The 20,758-nt window shown below is 51.1% G+C and overlaps 1 protein-coding gene across 1 annotated transcript in view; it reads left to right on the top strand.

Annotated features, from left to right (window-relative positions):
- LOC144497879 (protein FAM163A-like) overlaps nucleotides 1–20,758 on the top strand; it is a 63,892-nt gene that overhangs the window by 15,926 nt on the left and 27,208 nt on the right. Inside the window, exon 3 of the mRNA XM_078219317.1 lies at nucleotides 11,855–11,969. Within this exon, the coding sequence (XP_078075443.1) occupies nucleotides 11,877–11,969 (93 nt within the window). The 5' untranslated portion in view covers nucleotides 11,855–11,876. The remainder of the gene's footprint in view (nucleotides 1–11,854; nucleotides 11,970–20,758) is intronic.

Raw genomic sequence — 20,758 nt, 5'->3', positions numbered from 1 at the left:
GATGGAGAGGCCACTCTGGATCCTTCACCTTTCCACGCAGAGAGCTCAGAAGCTGTCTGGGTGGGGTGGGGGGGAGGAAGGAGGTTAGACATTGAGGGCACCAGCAAGCACTGTGAACGACATGCCTCTGTGAACCTTCCCCTTCGATCTGCATGGGTGCACCGCTCTGGAGGGTGCTGCCCCTTGTGGACAACCTGCAGTGGATCAATCACACGGCACACAGTCCAGGTAGTTCTTGATAAGACTGGAAACGTGAGAAAGATACATGAAACTCAATGTCTCTCAACCCCATCTTCTGTCTTTTGTTCAGGAGAATTGGAGTCACAACAGGAGACGGGAGGGGAGGGGCTGGCCTGACCTCATGAACCTCACTGAGTTTGAGGAGCGGACAGCCCAGCTGGCTGGGGAGGAACTGGACCAAGCCCGTGTGGATGGAGGGGTCAGCAAACTGCTGGTAAGGATAAGGATCCATGCATAACATAGTCACATAGAAACCTGAGGGTCACGTGTTCCTCTATGGGCTGCACGGTGGCACAGTGGTTAGCACTTGTGACCCCACAATGCCAGGGACCCAGTTTCAATTCCCGGCTTGGGTCACCGTCTGTGTGGAGTTTGCACGTTCCCCAACGCCCCCCCTCCTCCTCCATGTCTGCCTGGATTTCAGAAATCACAAGCTTTCAGAGCGCCGTCCCTGATGAAGGAGCAGTGCTGCAAAAGCTTGTGATTTCAGATAAACCTGTTGGACTATAACCTGGCGTCGTGTGACCTCCCATGGCTATGTTGGCGGCAGCTCATGATGTGACTCACTCTCTCCTCTCTCACTTTACAGGTGGCAGCAAGAAGGGGGCAAGGCCAGATGAGGAAACCCTGTCCAGCAGTTCCTCAGCCCACACAGGACCCAGGACATTGGGGAGGAGGAAGAAAGTGCACCTGTAGAAGCATCACAGCAGCTGCACCCTCCACCAGCACAGAGACACACACCTCGCTGGGTGCTAGATCCAGTTCAGGTTGGGTCTCATATTGTGGTGCTCACCGCCCAGACACGTGTTCACGGCAGGAGGAGACAGAGTCAGCCAGGTTCACCAGCAGGAACAGGATGCTGGGAAGAGGCATCTGCCACATCCAGGTCAGATGATAATTTTCTGGGAGATCAAGATCCTGCGAGAGGTGTGGGAACATCGGGCAAAGGTGGCGGAGGCCCTCAACAGAGAGGCAGGTGAGATGGGAGAAATCTGTCCACCTGCTCTCTGATGAAGTGATGTGACATGTGCACACATAGAGATCTCCATGGAGAGGGTTGCAGATGCCATGGAAAAGCTGGTGCAGCATTACACACAGTTTCTGCTGGAGATGTACACAGACCTGGGCTCCATCACTGTAGCCATGGGTGAGTTTTAGCAGTGGCTAGGTGAGAAGGGAATGGGGTACCGCCACCTCCCTCCAGGTGCCCCTTCCCCTCAAGGAATCAGGCAGGGTCACTCGGGCACACAAAGGGAGGAGGAGTGGCTGTTGAACACCCCGGGATTTAGGGCTCCAAGAGGGTGTCCGGCTCCTCCGAATCCCCCTTATCTGTGACCCCCTTCAGCCTCATCCTCTGTAACCACACAAGTGTTTCAGATCTTGAACAGTCTCCAGAAGTGGTGAGGATGTTTCCTCTTGTGGCTGAGTCCTGAATTCGGGGAGATTGTTTCAGAAGCGAGGTCGGCCTTCTAGGACAAGAATGAGGAGAATATTTTTTTCTGAGGGTTGTGCGACTTTGGAACTCTCTGCCTCAGATGGCGGTGCGGACGGAATCATTGAATATTTTAATGCAGAGGTAGACAGACTCCTGTTAGGTCAGGGAATCACAGGTTATTGGGGGCAGATGGGGAGTGTGGAACTCAACACAAACTGAGCAGCTGTGATCTTACAGAATGGAGGAACAGGCTTGAAGGGCTGAATGGCCTACAGCTGCTCCTATTTCCTAGGTTCATATGAATAAGAGATGAGGAGGAGGAGAATGATGAGGAGGACGGGGGGGAATGATGAGGAGGAGGAGGGGAGGAGTGATGAGGCGGAGGGAGAATGATGAGGAGGGGAGAATGATGAGGTGGAGGAGGAGAATGATGAGGGGGAGGGGAGAATGATGAGGGGGAGGGGAGAATGATGAGGGGGAGAATGATGAGGTGGAGGAGGAGAATGATGAGGGGGAGGGGAGAATGATGAGGGGGAGGGGAGAATGATGAAGGGGAGGGGAGAATGATGAGGGGGAGAATGATGAGGGGGAGGGGAGAATGATGATGAGGGGGAGGGGAGAATGATGAGGGGGAGGGGAGAATGATGAGGTGGAGGAGGAGAATGATGAGGGGGAGGGGAGAATGATGAAGGGGAGGGGAGAATGATGAGGGGGAGGGGGAGAATGATGAGGGGGAGGGGGGAATGATGATGAGGGGGAGGGGGGAATGATGAGGGGGAGGGGAGAATGATGAGGGGAGAATGATGAGGGGGAGGGGGAGAATGATGAGGAGGAGGAGGAGAATGATGAGGGAGAGGGGAGAATGATGAGGGGGAGGAGAGAATGATGAGGGGGAGGGGAGAATGATGAGGGGGAGAATGATGAGGGGGAGAATGATGATGAGGAGGAGGAGAATGATGAGGGGGAGGGGAGAATGATGAGGGGTAGGGGGAGAATGATGATGAGGAGGAGGAGAATGATGAGGGGGAGGGGGAGAATGATGATGAGGAGGAGGAGAATGATGAGGGGGAGAGGGAGAATGATGAGGCGGAGGGAGAATGATGAGGTGGGGGAGGAGGAGAATGATGATGAGGAGGGGGAGAATGATGAGGAAGTTTCCAACTTAACATTAAAGAAATAGATTGCCAGGTTTTAATTAGGCTCGAGTATTGGGGTTGACAGAAACAGGGTGGGTAGTTGGAGTTGGGTCAAGTATTTTGGTGTTCAGAGCTGAACAGGTTAACCTGTGGGGCTGGAGAAACAGTACCGTCCACAGGATGATTTAAGCGAATCACGTGACATGGCCTGATGGAGGAGAGTTCTTCGGCTGAGTAACTCCTGGTTGTGTATATCTATAAATCTGTTCCCACAATAATCCAATTATTATTCAGGGATATCTATATTTCTGCATCTATTCCTTGGCCAGTTTCAACATTGAACTATAGATCAACAATGATCTAATTGAATGGCTTGAGGGGTTGAATGGCCTTCTGTGTTTTTATTTACAGCTGTGGCCTGACTTGTTCCAATGCTCTGAAACAGGGGAGTAAATTAAAAGGGGACTGGTGAAGGGCTTGACAGAAATGACTGTTTATGTGGTCATTGTTCCTGATTTCTTTTCCCCTCTCGGGTATATCCAGAGTCTGCTCCATCACTGCTCACTGCCTATCAGAACTCATTACCTCAACAACAAGTCAACCAGTGTCAAACCGAGAGGTTTGGAAACACGTGACCCGGCACTGTGTTGACATTTGTAGCATTAACATATGGAGCATAAAAGCTGGATAATTAACCAATTTAACCAGCAAGGAGGGATTGAAGGAAATCAGACAACAGGGAATCCAAAGTCGAGGAAAACATTCAAACACTAAGAACGATGTCTGTTTCTGTCGTGCCCCAGAATGTCCGGGGAGTGTTTTAGACATTGGAGAGCTTTTTGATTAATGTATGTAATGAAGCAGCTGATTTGCGCACAGCAAGACCTCACAAGCAATGATGGGACCCCAGGCAGAAGCCCACTTCCCCCAAGTCCCGGTTTCTTTTACAGCCACCTGAGGGAGTAAACGGGGGCCTTGGCTTGACATCTCATCCAAAGGACGGCACTTCGGCAGTGCAGCACTCCCTCAGTCCTGGCCCAGGAGTGTCAGCCTCCACCTTGTCTCCACTGCAGGGTCAAAGTGTCTCAACCACCTGCCTCTGAGGTGAGAGTGCTACCAACAGAACAGATAATGACAGAGATATAACAACTGGCAGGCAAAGAAAAAACAGTCAAATAGTGGAGAGAAGAGTGTCTACAGGCCTCATCAATGTGTATATCTGTTTAAATCACAGATCTTGTATAAAGGGAATATAAATTATTTGGTATGTAGTTCCTTAAATGCTTTAAGCCAGTAGAGAGGAAATCTAACACCACTCAATATTTATGTTAAAAGTTTTAAGGTAATTGTTATGTATAGATGCAGATTATTGTAATGGATTCATGCAGAGTAACGAGTGAAAAAGCTGTTTATTAATTTTTGGGCTTCATCTCATTTGGGTCGAGTCAGCCTGGTTAATGAACGGAATTTCTAAAGACAAACAAGTCAATCTTTCCCCCTTATTTGTGTGTTTTGTGACACTAGCAGATTTTCAATTAATTTTTATCAGCAAGTTAAACAGAGTTCATTCAGTGCCCGAGCGATGACCTTTGCCCCTTTGCTCCTGTTTGGTCTTTGACCAATAGAGTCATAGAGATTTACACTTTGCACTCGGCTATTTATTTAACCAGGGGTTTACAGCAGCACCTATACAGAGGCCCACATGGTCAAAGCCTAACCAAACCACAGGCCTTTTAACGGCAGCATTATTGTCATGTTGTCATTCCAGCTGCCGTTTCTTTGAGACAGAACAAAGACGCGACGTCACCAAACTGGTGTCTCGCTTGCATCTTGAAATTCTGGCACACAGCCCAAAAATGCAAATCCCTCCCCGGCGACGCAGCCTTTTTAATCAGAAGAGATCCTCCCCAATTTCCGGCTAGTTATATCATTGGCAAACATCTGCAGGACAACTCAGGATGTGCCGTGATCCAAGCGATGCCAACACTGCCACCGTTGGGTGTTTTGTGGTACTGTGGGGCTCTGCCATTAAACTGAACCAGCACTCCAGTGCTTAGATACGTCTCCGAAACCCAAACAAGCAGCTCATTTCACGTTAACTACATATTCTCTGGAATTAGCGCAACGTGACTTCCAGGAAAGAAGGGGAAAATGTATTTTCAACCTCACCCATCATGAAAAGAATTACGCACAGAAACAGATCATAAACAGATCATAAACACCTCAAACAGGTCATTCAGGCTGACCAGAGTGTTTGGCGGGCGGCAGGAGGAGGCTTGCCACTCACTTGCGGGTCCTTATGGTCAGGAAACCTGCAGTCAGGGTGTGCCGTCAGCAGGACTGTAAGATCCCGCTGGCATTAGCAGCAGATTTCGGTCACCTGAACCTCTATCTTTTCTCATCTATATCTTAATCCTCTATTCTCTTCCCTTTCCCACACTTGAGTTTCTTCCCCTTCAATGTATCTACACTGTTCACTTACCACCCATCATGGCAGACGGTGAATTTTGAATTCAGTAAAAATCTGGAATTAAAAGTCTAATGATGACCCTGAAACCATTGTCAACTGTCAAGAAAACCCATCTGGTTCCCTAGTGACCTTCAGGGAAGGAAATCTGCCGTCATTACCCGGTCTGGCCTACATGTGACTCCAGGCACACAGCAATGTGGTTGACTATTAAATAACCTCTGAAATGGCCAAGCAAACCGCTCAGTTCAAGGACAGTTAGGGATGGGCAATAATAGCTGGCCCAGCCAGCGATGCCCTTGTCCTGTGAACAAATAATAAAAAAATTCACTTCAAACACTTTTTGTGGGAGCGCGTCCTGCATCCTCACCATTCTCTGGGGAAAGACGTTTCCTCTGAATTCCCTATTGGATATCTTCCTGACCACCTTAAACTGATGCTCTCTAGTTTTCCCCTTCCCCACAAGTGGAAACATTCTCCCTGCGTTTGTGCGAACAAAAACTTTCTGAATTTTAAAGACTTCGATTGGGTCGGCCCTCAGCCTTCTCTGTTCAAGGTAAAAGAGACCCAGCCTCTGAGGGCGGGATCCTGAGCCCAGGTTTGCCGTCCACGGGAATGGCGACGCGGGCTCAAAGGTCAGAAAAGCATGAATCTAGCCGGCGAGATTGCGTTTTCCTATGTTGAGGTAACCTCACCAGTGGAGTGATGTGGAACACGCTGGAAAAATGGAGGGGGGGGGGGGGGGAGCTAATTTGAATGCATCAGCATGTCGTTAGCGAGCTCTCACTCCGGACATGGAGGCCACACTGAATACTCAGCTGGCGCCGGCCTGACACCATGTCGCCACCATTTACAACAGCTGTACATAAGGGTGAATGAACCTGGCACTATCACCTCTGAGGGGGAATTCGGAGGTGAGCACTCAGGTGGCCATTACTTCTCGGGGAGTCTAACAATCAAGGGACATCAGGGAGAACGCTGGGGAGGCACAGAGGTGCAGCACGAGGCCGGAGGTAAAGGTTACTATAGGGTGATCTTACAGAGGTCTATAAAATAATGAGGGACATAGATCAGCTAGATAATCAACATCTTTTCCCAAAGGTAGGGGAGTCTAAAACTAGAGGGCATAGGTTTAAGGTGAGAGGGGAGAGATACAAAAGGGTCCAGAGGAGCAATTGTTTCACTCAGAGGGTGGTGAGTGTCTGGAACAAGCTGCCAGAGGTAGTAGTAGAGGTGGGTACAATTTTGTCTTTGAAAAAGCATTTAGACGGTTACATGGGTAAGATGGGTATAGAGGGATATGGGCCAAATGCGGGCAGTTGGGACTAGCTTAGTAGTTAAAAACTGGGTGGCATGGACAAGTTGGGCCAAAAGGCCTGTTTCCATGCTGTTAACCTCTCTGACTACTGTCGCTATAGGTTGTGGGGTGTGTGTGTAGGTCGCTCAGAGGCCTTATTTTCCCTTCATGTCGGATCGCCCTTTGCTCCAAGGGGATGTGCTGGCTGCCAAGCAGGCATCACTTCCTGGTTCCTCCATGCTGGGTTAGTGTTCAAACAGCAGCTGAGTGGTTTCCCTTCCTTATCGGGAGCTGCAAATTGGGTAGAAGGTGGCCACAATGAGGGGCAGTATTGGGTGCGACTATGGGGTCCTGCTTTGGGAGAGGCCAGACTACAGGGGCCATGTGAGGGTATCAGTGATGGGGAGCTACCCTGCTTCATGAGCCATAAAGACCCTCTCACTTGGGGGAGGGCGAACGCAATGAATCCTAAAACCCTCACTCTGTCAATGGTGTGAGGCTGGAGGGGTTTACTGGACAGGAAGTTCAAATCCACTTCTGAGAAAGTGCTCTTATGCAAGGGTGTTTAACTGCACAGCATTGAAGACCCGGAAGAATGAGGTTGCCCCTCGAGAGAATTGCTTCAAAACTAATTGCAGACCTCTCAAGATTCAGCTGTGTCTCGTCAAGATGACTGTTGTCCGAGTGATTAAATGACAATTCCTTGAGGAGTCCAGCATGCCAGTTTAATATCCGGAGCTAGATCGAGTTTCACAATCTGGAGACAAGAGTTAACCCTGTGGAACACCAAGCCCCAAGAATGTAGACCAAACTTTCAATCCACACCTTAGCAGTACACAGCTCGCACTGTGGAGAAACCCCAGGCAGGTCAGGATGATGATAGATGGCACCACCAATCCTGTTCAGTATCATGTCTGGCACCACTTGCTCCGTCAGCATGCAGACTTGTTGTCATGCATTCTCTCTTATACACTTTGGTGCTATGCAAGGTCGGGAATTATGTTCGGTGGCTGGGTGGGGTGCAGAATGTGCAAGACAGATGCCATGAGACAATAGAGGTTCCACTCTATTCATCTTGCTGGAGCACACGGGCAGCATGGTGGCACAGTGGTTAGCACTGCTGCCTCACAGTGCCAGGGACCCGGGTTCAATTCCCGGCTTGGGTCACTGTGCGGAATCTGCATATTCTCCCCGTGTCTGCGTGGGTTTCCTCCGGGTGCTCCGGATTCCTCCCACAGTCTGAAGATGTGCGGGTTAGGTGGACTGGCCATGCTAAATTGACCCTTAGTGTCAGGGGAACTGGCTAGGGTAAATGCATGGGATGTGGGGATAGGGCCTGGGTGGGATTGAGGTCAGTGCTGACTCGATGGGCCGAATGGCCTCCTTCTGCACTGTAGGGATTCTATGATTCTACGGAGGAGGCTACGTGGGGGCGTGGCTGTAGTGTCAGAGAGGGCGGTGTTAGGAAGGGGTAATGGGAAGCACTGGGTGGAATTCACAGGTGCATGGAGCGTTGAGGGTCAGGGTTCTCTGACGACTCCTCAGCGCTCACTGTGGTGTTCCTATTCTTTCAGGGCACGATTCATCAGAATCATGGGGCTTGTTGAGTTGACCTTTCTACTGATCGGCATTGACCAGCAGCAGAGACAATGATGAGCTGCTGTGCGTGGCCAGGACCAGTGGCCTGCAGCTACTGAGGAAGCAGGACCACACATGGAGGAGCAATGGCGGACACAGTGGCGGCCAAGAATCTCCCAGCGTCAATGTTCCTACCTTCAGTTGTCTGAGCAGCAGTGAAGACTGCGTCTGTCCCGGGGGACAGTGGACCACCTCTGCCACATGCTGCACCAGCTGGCACCCCATGGAGCTGGAGGACAGCCAATGCCTGTGGCCCTTAAGTTACAGCGATTTATGCTAGTGGTTCGTTCCAGGGCAGCACAGGGGATATCTGCGGCATCTCCCAGTCTGTCACTCACAAATGTATTAGGGAGGTGGCAGAGGCCCTTTGACTTGGTGAGCCAGGACTCCATGACCGTAGGCATTGCCCACCTAGCAGGGATGCCCCAGATGCAAGGTCTGATAGACTGCACCCACGTGGCTCTTAATTCACTATGACGCATGCAACACCATTCAGGAACCAGAAGGGATTCCACTCTCTCAATATCCAACTCGTCTGTGACCATACAACGCACTTCATGAGGGTGTGTGCCTGTTTCCCGGGGACCACCCTTGACAATTACATCCAGTGTGGAGGTCAAAAACACAGCAGAGACTCGATGTAATGAGGATCATGTTTCAGCACGCGAGGTAGCAGAGCAGGCGATCAGACTGTTGAAAATGCAGTTCCAGTGCCTGGACTTTTTGGGGGGTGCCCTACAGTACGAGCCCCAGAGGGTCTCCCACATTATTGTGGCCTGCTGTGCTCTCCACAACATAGCGCTTCAGAGGAGAGACAATCTAGACCTGGAGGAGATGACCAAGTGCCAGATCTCCTATGGTGAGGAGGATGTTGAGGAGGGCGGTGGGCCTCATGATACCGATGCACAAAGAGGAGGAGGAAGAACGCTGGACAGTGGACGGGGCCAGAATTGGCCATCAAGCAAGGGATGCCCTGTTTGCCTCTCGTTCTGGGGATGAGCGGGAGTAGCAGTGGCGAGGTCTCCTGCAATGGGTGTAAGGTGAAGCTAATGATGCAATGCCAACATGATCCAAGTGTTTAGCTGCAGGTTTTCAATGGCAGGGAGCTGCAACCATTGTCCTGACTCTGCAGGAGAATGACGATGACTTGTAGCGAGGACAATGCGATGCTTCTCTCATCCTCAGCGATATGTCTGACTCCTGCCCAACAGAGAGATGCTTGTGCCCTGCTAAAGAACGGGCCCATCAGGGGGTTCATCAAAGCTGGAGTAAATAATCTCAGGCACTGCAGACCCCTCTTAGTATTTGGCCAGGTTTTCATTTTCATCTTACATCCAAGGTGAGCAGACAGTCAGCACCTCGACAGCCCCTTGGCCTCTCTCGCTCCGGTGAAGAGATGCAACATTGAGCTGCCATGAACAGGGTCTTTGGAAGGGCGGCTGGGGGTGGGGTTGCCTGCAGCAGGGCTTCTTCACTCTGTCCTCAGTGTGGGAGAGACATTGCACAGCCATTCTCACACTCCAGATGAATGAAGCTCAGCCTTCAACACCATTATCCCTACAAACCTCATCTCCAAACTCCGTGGCCTGGGACTTGGTTCCTCCCTCTGCAACTGGATCCGAGACTTCCTAACACACAGAATGCAATCAGTAAGGCTAGGCAAAAACACCTCCTCCATGATCATCCCCAACACCGGTGCCCCACAAGGCTGTGTTCTCAGCTCCCTACTATACTCCTTATACACCTATGACTGTGTGGCCAAATTCCCCTGCAACTTGATTTTCAAGTGTGCTGATGACACCACCGTAGTGGGTGGGATCTCAAACAATGATAAGACGGAGTACAGGAAAGAGATAGAGAATTTGGTGAACTGGTGCGACGATAATAATCTCTCCCTCAATGTCAGTAAAATGAAGGAGATAGTCATCGACTTCAGGAAGCGTAGTGGAGAACACGTCTCTGTCTAAATCAATGAGGATGAGGTAGAAATGGTCGTGAGCTTCAAGTTTCTCGGTGTCCAGATCACCAACAATCTGTTCTGGTCCCCCCATGCCGACACTATAGTTAAGAAAGCCCATCAACACCTCCTACTTTCTCAGAAGACTAAGGAAATTTGGCATGTCTGCTGTAACTCTCACCAACCTTTACAAATGCACCATAGAAAGCATTATTTCTGGTTGTATTACAGCTTGGTATGGCTCCTGCTCTGCCCAAGACCGCAAGAAACTACAAAGGGTTGTGAATGAAGCCCAGTCCATCACTCAAACCAACCTCCCATCCACACTTCCCGCTGCCTCAGAAAAGCAGCCAGCATAATCAATGATCCCACGCACCCCGGACATACTCTCTTCTACCTTCTTCCATCGGGAAAAAGATACAAAAGTCTGATGACATGTACCAACCAATTCAAGAGCAGCTTTTTCCCTGCTGCCATCAGACTTTTGAATGGACCTACCTTGTATTAAGTTGATCTTTTTCTACACCCTAGCTATGACTGTAACACTACATTCTGCATTCTCTCCTTTTGCTGGCGGCACAGTGGTTAGCACTGCTGCCTCACAGCGTCAGGGACCCGAATTCAATTCCCGGCTTGGGCCACTGTCTTTGCAAAGTCTGCATGTTCTGCCCATGTCTGCGTGGGTTTGCTCTGGTTTCCTCCCACAGTCTAAAAGACGTACCGGTTAGATACATTGGCCATGCTAAGTTCACCCTCAGTGTACCCAAACAGGCGCTGGAGTGTGGCGACTAGGGGATTTTCACAGCAACTTCATTGCAGTGTTAATGTAAGCCTACTTGTGACAATAATAAATAAACTTTAAACTTTCCTTCTCTATGAACGGTATGCTTTGTTTGTATAGCGCTCAAAAAACAATATTTTTCACTGTATACGAATACATGTGACAATAATAAATCCAATCAAAATCAAAATGGGGCCTTAGTTTAACACCTCATCTGAAAGATGACACCTCCCATAGTGCAGATCTCCCTCCGGCGCTGCGCCAGAGTCTCAGCTCTCATCATCATGCTCAAGGCCTGAGTGGGACTTGAACCTGGAACCTTGTGACTCAGGGGTGAGTGTGCTACCCCCCTGAACCAGCAAGAACGGACATAACTGAAGACCTGGCAGGATATCCTCAGCTGAGGAAAAGGGAAGACTTATCAGAAGTATTGACATAGAAGATAGAATTGTCAGCACAAATGTGGTGGAGAGACAGGGACGTGAGAATGGAATGGAATCCTTAGTGGCAGTGCAGCATGAGGGAGTGTATTTATAATGGTCATGGGCTAATCATGAATATTTTGGTTGTGTGCCTATCCGCAGAAATGAAAGCAGAGAATTCAAGGAAGTGAATTCTCATCGAATATAATTCTAAATAATATTAAAACTGAAAATGCTGGAAAACTCAACAGGTCTGGCAGTATCTGTGGAGGGAGAAACAGAAGTAAACAATGCGATCTTACTAGACATTCACACCGAGCTCTCACTGCAGCGAGGTCGAAGAACTTGGCACCCAGCCAAATCTTCGTTCACTGCAGCGGGATGGGAAAATCCCACCGGCGTGAACGGTGCTAACATTCCGACCGAAGCTTCAGAGACTCCACCACCCAATTCTCACCACTTTCTCTCTTTGTTCTTCCAGGGTTTGATGGAGATTTGGTCGGATGACAGCTGGAACTGTTGTTATCACTGGTGGAATACTAGCAACAGTAATACTGCTGTGTATCATAGGTGTGCTCTGTTACTGTAGACTCCAGGTAAGTTCCCAAATATCACCCGTCAGTGTTAACTGGGGGGGAAGAATAGTGAATGAAGCTATGGGGAGATTCTCAATGAGTGCAGAACGGTGTCTGCTTTGAAACCCGTTCCTCCTTGTTTGTCCAGATGGCTATGTCCTAACGTAGACTTTGGTGATTCCTTGAGTAAGCAAGCAGTGGCCAAATGTCTGCCTAATGTGAAGAAAGAATCAAGACTTACATTTCTATAGTGCCTTTCACAACCTAAGGATGTCCCAAAGACATTTACAGCCAATGAAGTACTTTTTGAAATGTAGTCATAGTTGCAATGTGGGAAACACAGCTGTGAACTGTTAGGCAGCAATCACCCACAAACAGCAATGAGATAAATGACCATTGCTTCATAATGGGATTGGTTAAGGGATAAATGTTGTGCCTGGTTGGTACCATTCCGCTGGCTGGGGGCGGTTTCTACAACCAGGGAACTCAGCTTCAGGTTTAGGGATAAAACATTTCAGACTGAGGTGAGGAAGAATTTCTTCATTCAGAGGGGAGTGAATCTTTGGAATTCGCGACCCCATGCGCACACACACTCTCCCCTCTCTCACACAGGCACACAAACTCTCCCCTCTCACACACACACACTCTCCCCTCTCTCCCTCACACATTCACTCTCCCCTCTCCCTCACACACACTCTCCCCTCTCTCCCACACACATACACTCTCCCCTCTCTCACACTGGCACACAAACTCTCCCCTCTCTCACACAGGCACACAAACTCTCCCCTCTCACACACACACACACTCTCCCCTCTCTCCCTCACACACTCACTCTCCCCTCTCCCTCACACACACTGTCCCCTCTCTCCCACACACACACACTCTCCCCTCTCACACACACACTCTCCCCTCTCACACAAACTCTCCCCTCTCACACACACACACTCTCCCCCTCACACACTCTCCCCTCTCTCCCACACACACACACTCTCCCCTCTCTCTCTCTCTCTCTCACACACACTCTCTCCCCTCTCTCCCTCTCACACACACTCTCCCCTCTCTCTCCCTCTCACACACACTCTCCCCTCTCTCTCCCTCTCACACACACTCTCCCCTCTCTCCTTCTCACACACACTCTCCCCTCTCTCTCCCTCTCACACACACTCTCCCCTCCCACACACACACTCTCCCCTCCCACTCACACACTCTCCCCTCCCACACACACACACACTCTCCCCTCCCACACACACACACTCTCCCCTCTCACACACACACACTCTCCCCTCTCTCACACACACTCTCCCCTCTCACACACACTCTCCCCTCTCTCACACACACTCTCCCCTCTCTCACACACACTCTCCCCTCTCACACACACACTCTCCCCTCTCACACACACACTCTCCCCTTTCACAAACACTCTCACACTCTCCCCACGTTGTGGTTGTCTCCCCACATGATGGGACCAATATAAGTTGAATGAAGGATGAGGTCTTGCAAAAGAATTCAGGGAGCTAGGCAGCAGATTAAAAGGCAGGATCTCAAAAGCTGTAACCTCTGGATTACTCCCAGTTCCACATGCTAGCGACAACAGAAATAGGAGAATAGGGCAGATGAATGCATGGCTCAAGAGTTGGTGCAGGAGTGAGGGTTTTAGATTCCTGGATCACAGAGATCATTTCTGGGGAAGATGGGACACGGACAAGTTGGACAGTCTGCACCTGAACCAGAATGGGACCAATGTCCTTGCAGGTGGATTTGCTAGTTTTGTTGGCAGGGGAAAGGGACAATTTCCTTCGTACAATAGGGACACAGCATACTCTAGTAAATGAACCAAGACAGAGGGAGTTCAGCCATGTTGAGTTCCAGGTGAGTCAGACAGAGCTGGATGGCCTCTACATTAATGCTAAAAACATTATAGCTACGACTGATGAGTTAAGGGTGTGGATTGACGCATGAGATTGTGATATTGTTGCCATCACAGAGATGTGGTTGAGGGAGGGGCAGGACTTGCAACTGCACATTCCATGGTATAGGATCTTCAGGTGCGCCAGGGAAGGGTGTAAAAGACATGGTGCCACATTATTAAGGAGTCAGTTACTGCAGTAAGGAGGAATGACATCTTGGAAGGGTTGCCACATGAGGCCTTGATGGTAGAGTTTAGGAACAGAAAGGGGGTAGTCACATTGCTGAGATTGTATTATAACAGGGGATTTCAATATTCCCAACATTAACAGGAATAGTCATATTGTAAAGGGTTTAGAGAGGGCAGATTTTGTGAAATATATTCAGGAGAGCTTTTTATATCACTATGTCGAAGATTTAAGGCACAGTACTGGATCTAATTCTGAGGAATGAAGCTGGACATATATTCAAGATGACAGTGGGGAGCATTTTAGTGATGGCGACCACAACACAGTATGTTTTAAGTTTGTTATGGGAAAGGAAAAAGATGGTCTGCAAAAAACGGTTTTGGATTGGGGGAAGGCATATTTTCTGAGAATAATGCAGCATTTGGCCAAAGTAGACTGGGAATAGCCTGTTGTGGAAAAATATACAACCAAGCAGTGGAGGACATTCAAAAAAGTGGAGAGAGTACAGGCCGGACATGTTCGCTTTAGTGTGAAATGTAGGAGCAATAGATCCAGAGAACCTTGGACATCTAGGAAAATTTAGGACGTAATAAGAAAGAAAAGCAAGGTAGTTACAAAGGGAGCAAATCAACAGAAGCCTTAGTGGAGGATAGAAAGTGCAGGGGAAACTTAAGAAAACTATTAGGAGAGCAAAGAAGGGGCAGGATAAAGCACTGGCAAATATGATTAGAGAGAATCCCAAGATATTCCATAAGCATATTAAAGGGAAGAGGATAGCCAGGAAAAGAGTCTCACATCAGTGGTTGGAAAACTGTTGGAGAAAATTCTGAAGGAGAGAATTCATCTCCAGTTGGAGAGGCAAGGTTTGATCAGAGATAGTCAGGATGGCTTTGTCAGAGGGAGGTCAGGCCTAACAAATTTGATTTAATTTTTTGAGGAGATCATAGAAATCATAGAAACCCTACAGTGCAGAAGGAGGCCATTCGGCCCATCGAGTCTGCACCGACCACAATCCCACCCAGCCCTACCCCCACATATTTTTACCCGCTAATCCCTCTAACCTACACATTTTAGTATTCTAAGGGGCAATTTTTAACCTGGCCAATCAACCTAACCCGCACATCTTTGGACTGTGGGAGGAAACCGGAGCACCCGGAGAAAACCCACGCAGACACGAGGAGAATGTGCAAACTCCACACAGACAGTGACCCAAGCCGGGAATCGAACCCGTAACCCTGGAGCTGTGAAGCAGCAGTGCTAACCACTGTGCTACCGTGCCGCCCCAGGTGTGTGAGAGAGACACAGATGATCAGGTGTGTAGATGAGGGTAGTGCAGTTGATGGAGTTTCTATGGATTTCAACAAATCCTTTCACAAGGTCTCACATGGAAGATTGATAAAGAAGATAAAAGCACATGGGATTCAGGGTAATTTGACAAAGTGGAATCAAAACTGGCTTCGTGGTGGGAGACAGAAGGTGGTTGGTAGAAGGCTGTTTGTGTGACTGGAGACCGTATCCAGTGGCAAATCATAGGAATCAGTGCCAGGTCCTATATTGTCCATGATTATATATAAATGATACAGATGAGAAAGTGGGGGAATGATAAGTAAGTTTGCGGAAGACACAAAGATTCGCAGGGTGGTTAGTAGTGAGCAAGAAGGTATTAGGTTGCAGGAAGATAGATTCGGGTTGGTCAGATGGGCAGATCAGTGGGAGATGGAACTCCCTCTCTCACACTCACACTCCCCTCTCCCTCTCTCACACTCATACTCTCCTCTCCCTCTCTCACACACTCTCCCCTCTCTCCCTCTCACACACTCTCCCCTCTCTCTCACACACACTCTCCTCTCCCACACACTCTCCCCTCTCTCCCTCTCACACACTCTCTCCCCTCTCTCCCTCTTTCACACACTCTCCCCTCTCTCCCTCACACACACTCTCCCCTCTCTCTCTCTCACACTCTCCTCTCTCTCTCTCTCTCTCACACACACTCTCCCCTCTCTCTCACACACACTCTCCCTCTCTCGCAGACTCTCCCCTCTCTCCCTCTCTCACACACTCTCCCTCTCTCACAGACTCTCCCCTCTCTCCCTCTCTCACACACTCTCCCTCTTCCCCTCTCACACACTCTCCCCTCTCTCTCCCTCACTCACACTCTCCCTCTCTCTCTCACACACTCTCCCCTCTCTCCCTCTCTCACACACTCTCCCCTCTCTCTCCCTTTCACACACTCTCCCCTCTCTCCCTCTCCCACACTCTCTCCCCTCTCTCTCACACACACACTCTCCCCTCTCTCCCTCTCTCACACTCTTCCTCTCTCACACACTCTCGCCTCTCTCTCCCTCTCACACACTCTCCCCTCTCTCTCCCTCTCACACACTCTCCCCTCTCTCCCTCTCTCACACACTCTCCCCTCTCTCTCTCATACACACTCTCTCTCACACACTCTCCTCTCTCTCTCTCATACACACTCTCCCCTTTCTCCCTCTCACACACTCTCCCCTCTCCCTCCCTCACACACACTCTCCCCTCTCTCTCTCTCACACACACTCTCTCCTCTCTCTCTCTCACACACTCTCCCCTCTCTCTCTCTCACACACACTCTCCCCTCTCGCTCTCACACACACACTCTCCCCTCACTCTCTCTCACACTCACATTCCCCCCTCTCTCTCTCACTCACACTCCCCTCACTCTCTCTCACACTCCCCCTCCCCCCTATCTCTCTCACTCCCCTCCCCCCTACCAGTCTCTCTCACACTCCATTCACTCTCTCTCACACTCACCCTCCCCCCTATCTCTCACACTCACCCTCCCCCCTATCTCTCTCACTCCCCCCTCCCCCCTACCTCTCACACTCTCCCTCCCCCCATCTCTCTCTCTCACACTCCCCCCTCTCTCACACTCACACTCTCCCCTTTCTCTCACACTGCCCTCTCTCTCACACTCACATTCCCCCCTCTCTCCCTCTCACACTCCCCTCACTCTTTCTCACACTCTCCCTCTCCACTATCTCTCACACTCCCCCTCTCTTTCACACTCACACTCCCCTCTCTCACACTCACACTCCCTCTCCCTCTCTCACACTCACACTCTCCTCTCCCTCTCTCACACACTCTCCCCTCTCTCCCACTCTCACACACTCTCCCCTCTCTCCCTCTCACACACTCTCCTCTCTCTCCCTCTCACACACTCTCTCCCCTCTCTCCCTCTTTCACACACTCTCCCCTCTCTCCCTCACACACACTCTCCCCTCTCTCTCTCTCACACTCTCCCCTCTCTCTCCCTCTCTCACACACTCTCCCCTCTCTCTCACACACACACTCTCCCCTCTCTCCCTCTCTCACACACTCTCCCTCTCTCACAGACTCTCCCCTCTATCCCTCCCTCACACACTCGCCCCTCTCTCTCACACACACACTCTCCCCTCTCTCCCTCTCTCACACACTCTCCCTCTCTCACAGACTCTCCCCTCTATCCCTCCCTCACACACTCGCCCCTCTCCCCCTCTCACACACTCTCCCCCTCTCACACACTCTCCCCTCTCTCTCCCTCTTTACACACTCTCCCCTCTCTCTCCCTCACTCACACTCTCCCCTCTCTCTCTCACACACTCTCCCTCTCTCCCTCTCTCACACACTCTCCCCTCTCTCTCCCTCTCACACACTCTTCCCTCTTTCACACTCCCTCCCCTCTCTCTCACACACACACTCCCCCTCCCTCCCTCTCTCACACTCTCTCCTCTCTCACACACTCTCGCCTCTCTCTCCCTCTAACACACTCTCCCCTCTCTCTCCCTCTCACACACGCTCCCCCTCTCCCTCTCTCACACACTCTCCCCTCTCTCTCTCACACTCTCCTCTCTCTCTCTCATACACACTCTCCCCTCTCTCCCTCTCACACACTCTCCCCTCTCTCCCTCTCACACACACTCTCCCCTCTCTCTCTCTCACACACACTCCCCCTCTCCCTCTCTCACACACACTCTCCCCTCTCCCTCTCTCACACACACTGTACCCTCTCTCTCTCTCACACACACTCTCTCCCCTCTCTCTCTCTCTCTCACACACACACTCTCCCCTCTCGCTCTCACACACACACTCTCCCCTCTCTCACACACTCTCTCCCTCTCACACACACTCTCCCCTCTCTCTCTCTCACACACACTCTCCCCTCTCTCACACATACACTCCCCCCTCTCTCTCTCTCTCTCACACACACTCTCCCCTCTCTCTCTCACACACACTCTCCCCTCTCTCTCTCACACACACACTCCCCTCTCTCCCTCTCACACACACTCTCTCCCTCTCTCTCTCACACACACTCTCCGCCTCTCTCTCTCACACACACTCTCCCTCTCTCTCACACACACTCTCTCCCCTCTCTCTCTCACACACACACTCTCCCCTCTCTCTCACACACACACTCTCCCCTCTCTCTCTCTCACACACACTCTCCCCTCTCCCTCTCACACACACTCTCCCCTCTCTCCCTCTCACACTTACACTCCCCTCTCTCTCGCACACTCACACTTCCCTCTCTGTCTCACACACTCTCTCCCCTCTCTCTCTCACACACACTCTCCCCTCTCCCTCTCTCACACACACACTCTCCCCTCTCTCTCACACTCTCCCCTCTCTCCCTCTCTCTCACACACTCTCCCCCCGCTCCCTCTCACACACACTCACCCCTCTCTCTCTCTCACACACACACTCTCCCCCTCTCCCTCTCACACACACTCTCCCCTTCTCTCTCACACACACACTGTCCCCTCTCTCTCTCTCACACACACTCTCCCCTCTCTCCCTCTCTCTCACACACTCTCTCCTCTCTCCCTCTCACACACACTCTCTCCCCTCTCTCTCTCACACACACTCTCCCCTCTCTCCCTCTCTCTCTCACACACTCTCCCCTCTCTCTCTCACACACACTCTCCCTCTCTCTCTCACACACACTCTCCCCTCTCTCTCTCTCACACACACTCTCCCCTCTCCTTCTCACACACACTCTCCCCTCTCTCCCTCTCACACTCACACTCCCCTCTCTCTCGCACACTCACACTTCCCTCTCTCTCTCACACACTCTCTCCCCTCTCTCTCTCACACACACTCTCCCCTCTCACTCTCTCACACACACACTCTCCCCTCTCTCTCTCACACACACTCTCCCCTCTCTCCCTCTCTCTCACACTCTCTCCCCCCGCTCCCTCTCACACACACTCACCCCTCTCTCTCTCTCACACACACACTCTCCCCCCTCTCCCTCTCACACACACTCTCCCCTTTCTCTCTCTCTCACACACTGTCTCCTCTCTCTCTCACACACACACTCTCCCCCTCTCTCCCTCTCTCTCACACACTCTCCCCCTCTCCCTCTCACACTCTCTCCCCCCTCTCTCTCTCACAAACTCTCCCCCTCTCCCTCTCACACACACTCTCCCCTCTCTCTCTCTCACACACACACACTCCCCTCTCTCTCTCTCACGCACACTCTCCCCTCTCTCTCTCACACACACACACTCCCCTCTCTCCCTCTCACGCTCACTCTCCCCTCTCTCCCTCTCACACACACTCCCCTCTCTCTCTCTCTCGCACTCACACTCCCCTCTCTCTCTCTCACACACACTCTCTCCCCTCTCTCTCTCACACTCACACTCCCCCCTCTCTCTCACACTCACTCTCCTCTCTCTCTCTCACACTCACACTCCCCCCTCTCTCTCTCTCACTCACTCCCCCCTCTCTCTCTCACACACTCTCCCCTCTCTCTCTTTCTCTCACACTCCCCTCTCTCTCCCACACTCACACTCCCCTCTCTCACACTCCCCTCTCCCTCTCTCTCTCTCACACTCCCCTCTCTCTCTCTCACACTCCCCTCTCTCTCTCTCACACACACTCTCCCCTCTCCCTCTCTCACACTCCCCTCTCTCTCTCTCACACTCCCCTCTCTCTCTCTCTCACACACTCACTCTCCCCTCTCTTTCTCACACTCACACTCCCCTCTCTCTCTCTCACACTCACACTCCCCTCTCTCTCTCTCTCACACTCCCCTCTCTCTCTCTCTCTCACACTCACACTCCCCTCCCTCTCTCGCACTCACTCCCCCCTCTCTCTCTCACACACACTCTCCCCTCTCTCTCTTTCTCTCACACTCCCCTCTCTCTCTCCCACACTCACACTTCCCTCTCTCACACTCCCCTCTCACTCACACTCCCCTCTCTCACACTCCCCTCTCCCTCTCTCTCTCTCATACTCCCCTCTTCTCTCACACTCCCCTCTCTCTCTCTCACACTCCCCTCTCTCTCTCTCACACTCCCCTCTCTCTCTCACACTCCCCTCTCTCTCTCTCACACTCACTCTCCCCCTCTCCCTCTCTCTCTCTCACACTCCCCTCTCTCTCTCTCACACTCCCCCTCTCTCTCAACTCTCTTCTCTCTCACACTCCCCTCCTCTCTCTCACACTCACACTCCCCTCTCTCTCTCTCTCACACTCACTCTCCCCTCTCTCTCTCTCACACACACACTCTCTCCCCTCTCTCTCTCTCACACACACACTCTCTCCCCTCTCTCTCTCACACACACAATCTCTCCCCTCTCTCTCTCTCACACTCACTCTCCCCTCTCTCTCTCACACTCACACTCCCCTCTCTCTCTCTCTCACACTCATACTCCCCTCTCTCTCTCACTCTCACACTCCCCTCTCTCTCTCACACTCACACTCCC

This window comes from Mustelus asterias, chromosome 8 (genome assembly GCF_964213995.1).
Source record: "Mustelus asterias chromosome 8, sMusAst1.hap1.1, whole genome shotgun sequence".
Classification (NCBI taxonomy): Eukaryota; Metazoa; Chordata; class Chondrichthyes; order Carcharhiniformes; family Triakidae; genus Mustelus; species Mustelus asterias.
The sequence above is the reverse complement of the archived record's forward strand: the minus strand, read 5'-3'. Positions and strand labels throughout refer to the sequence as shown.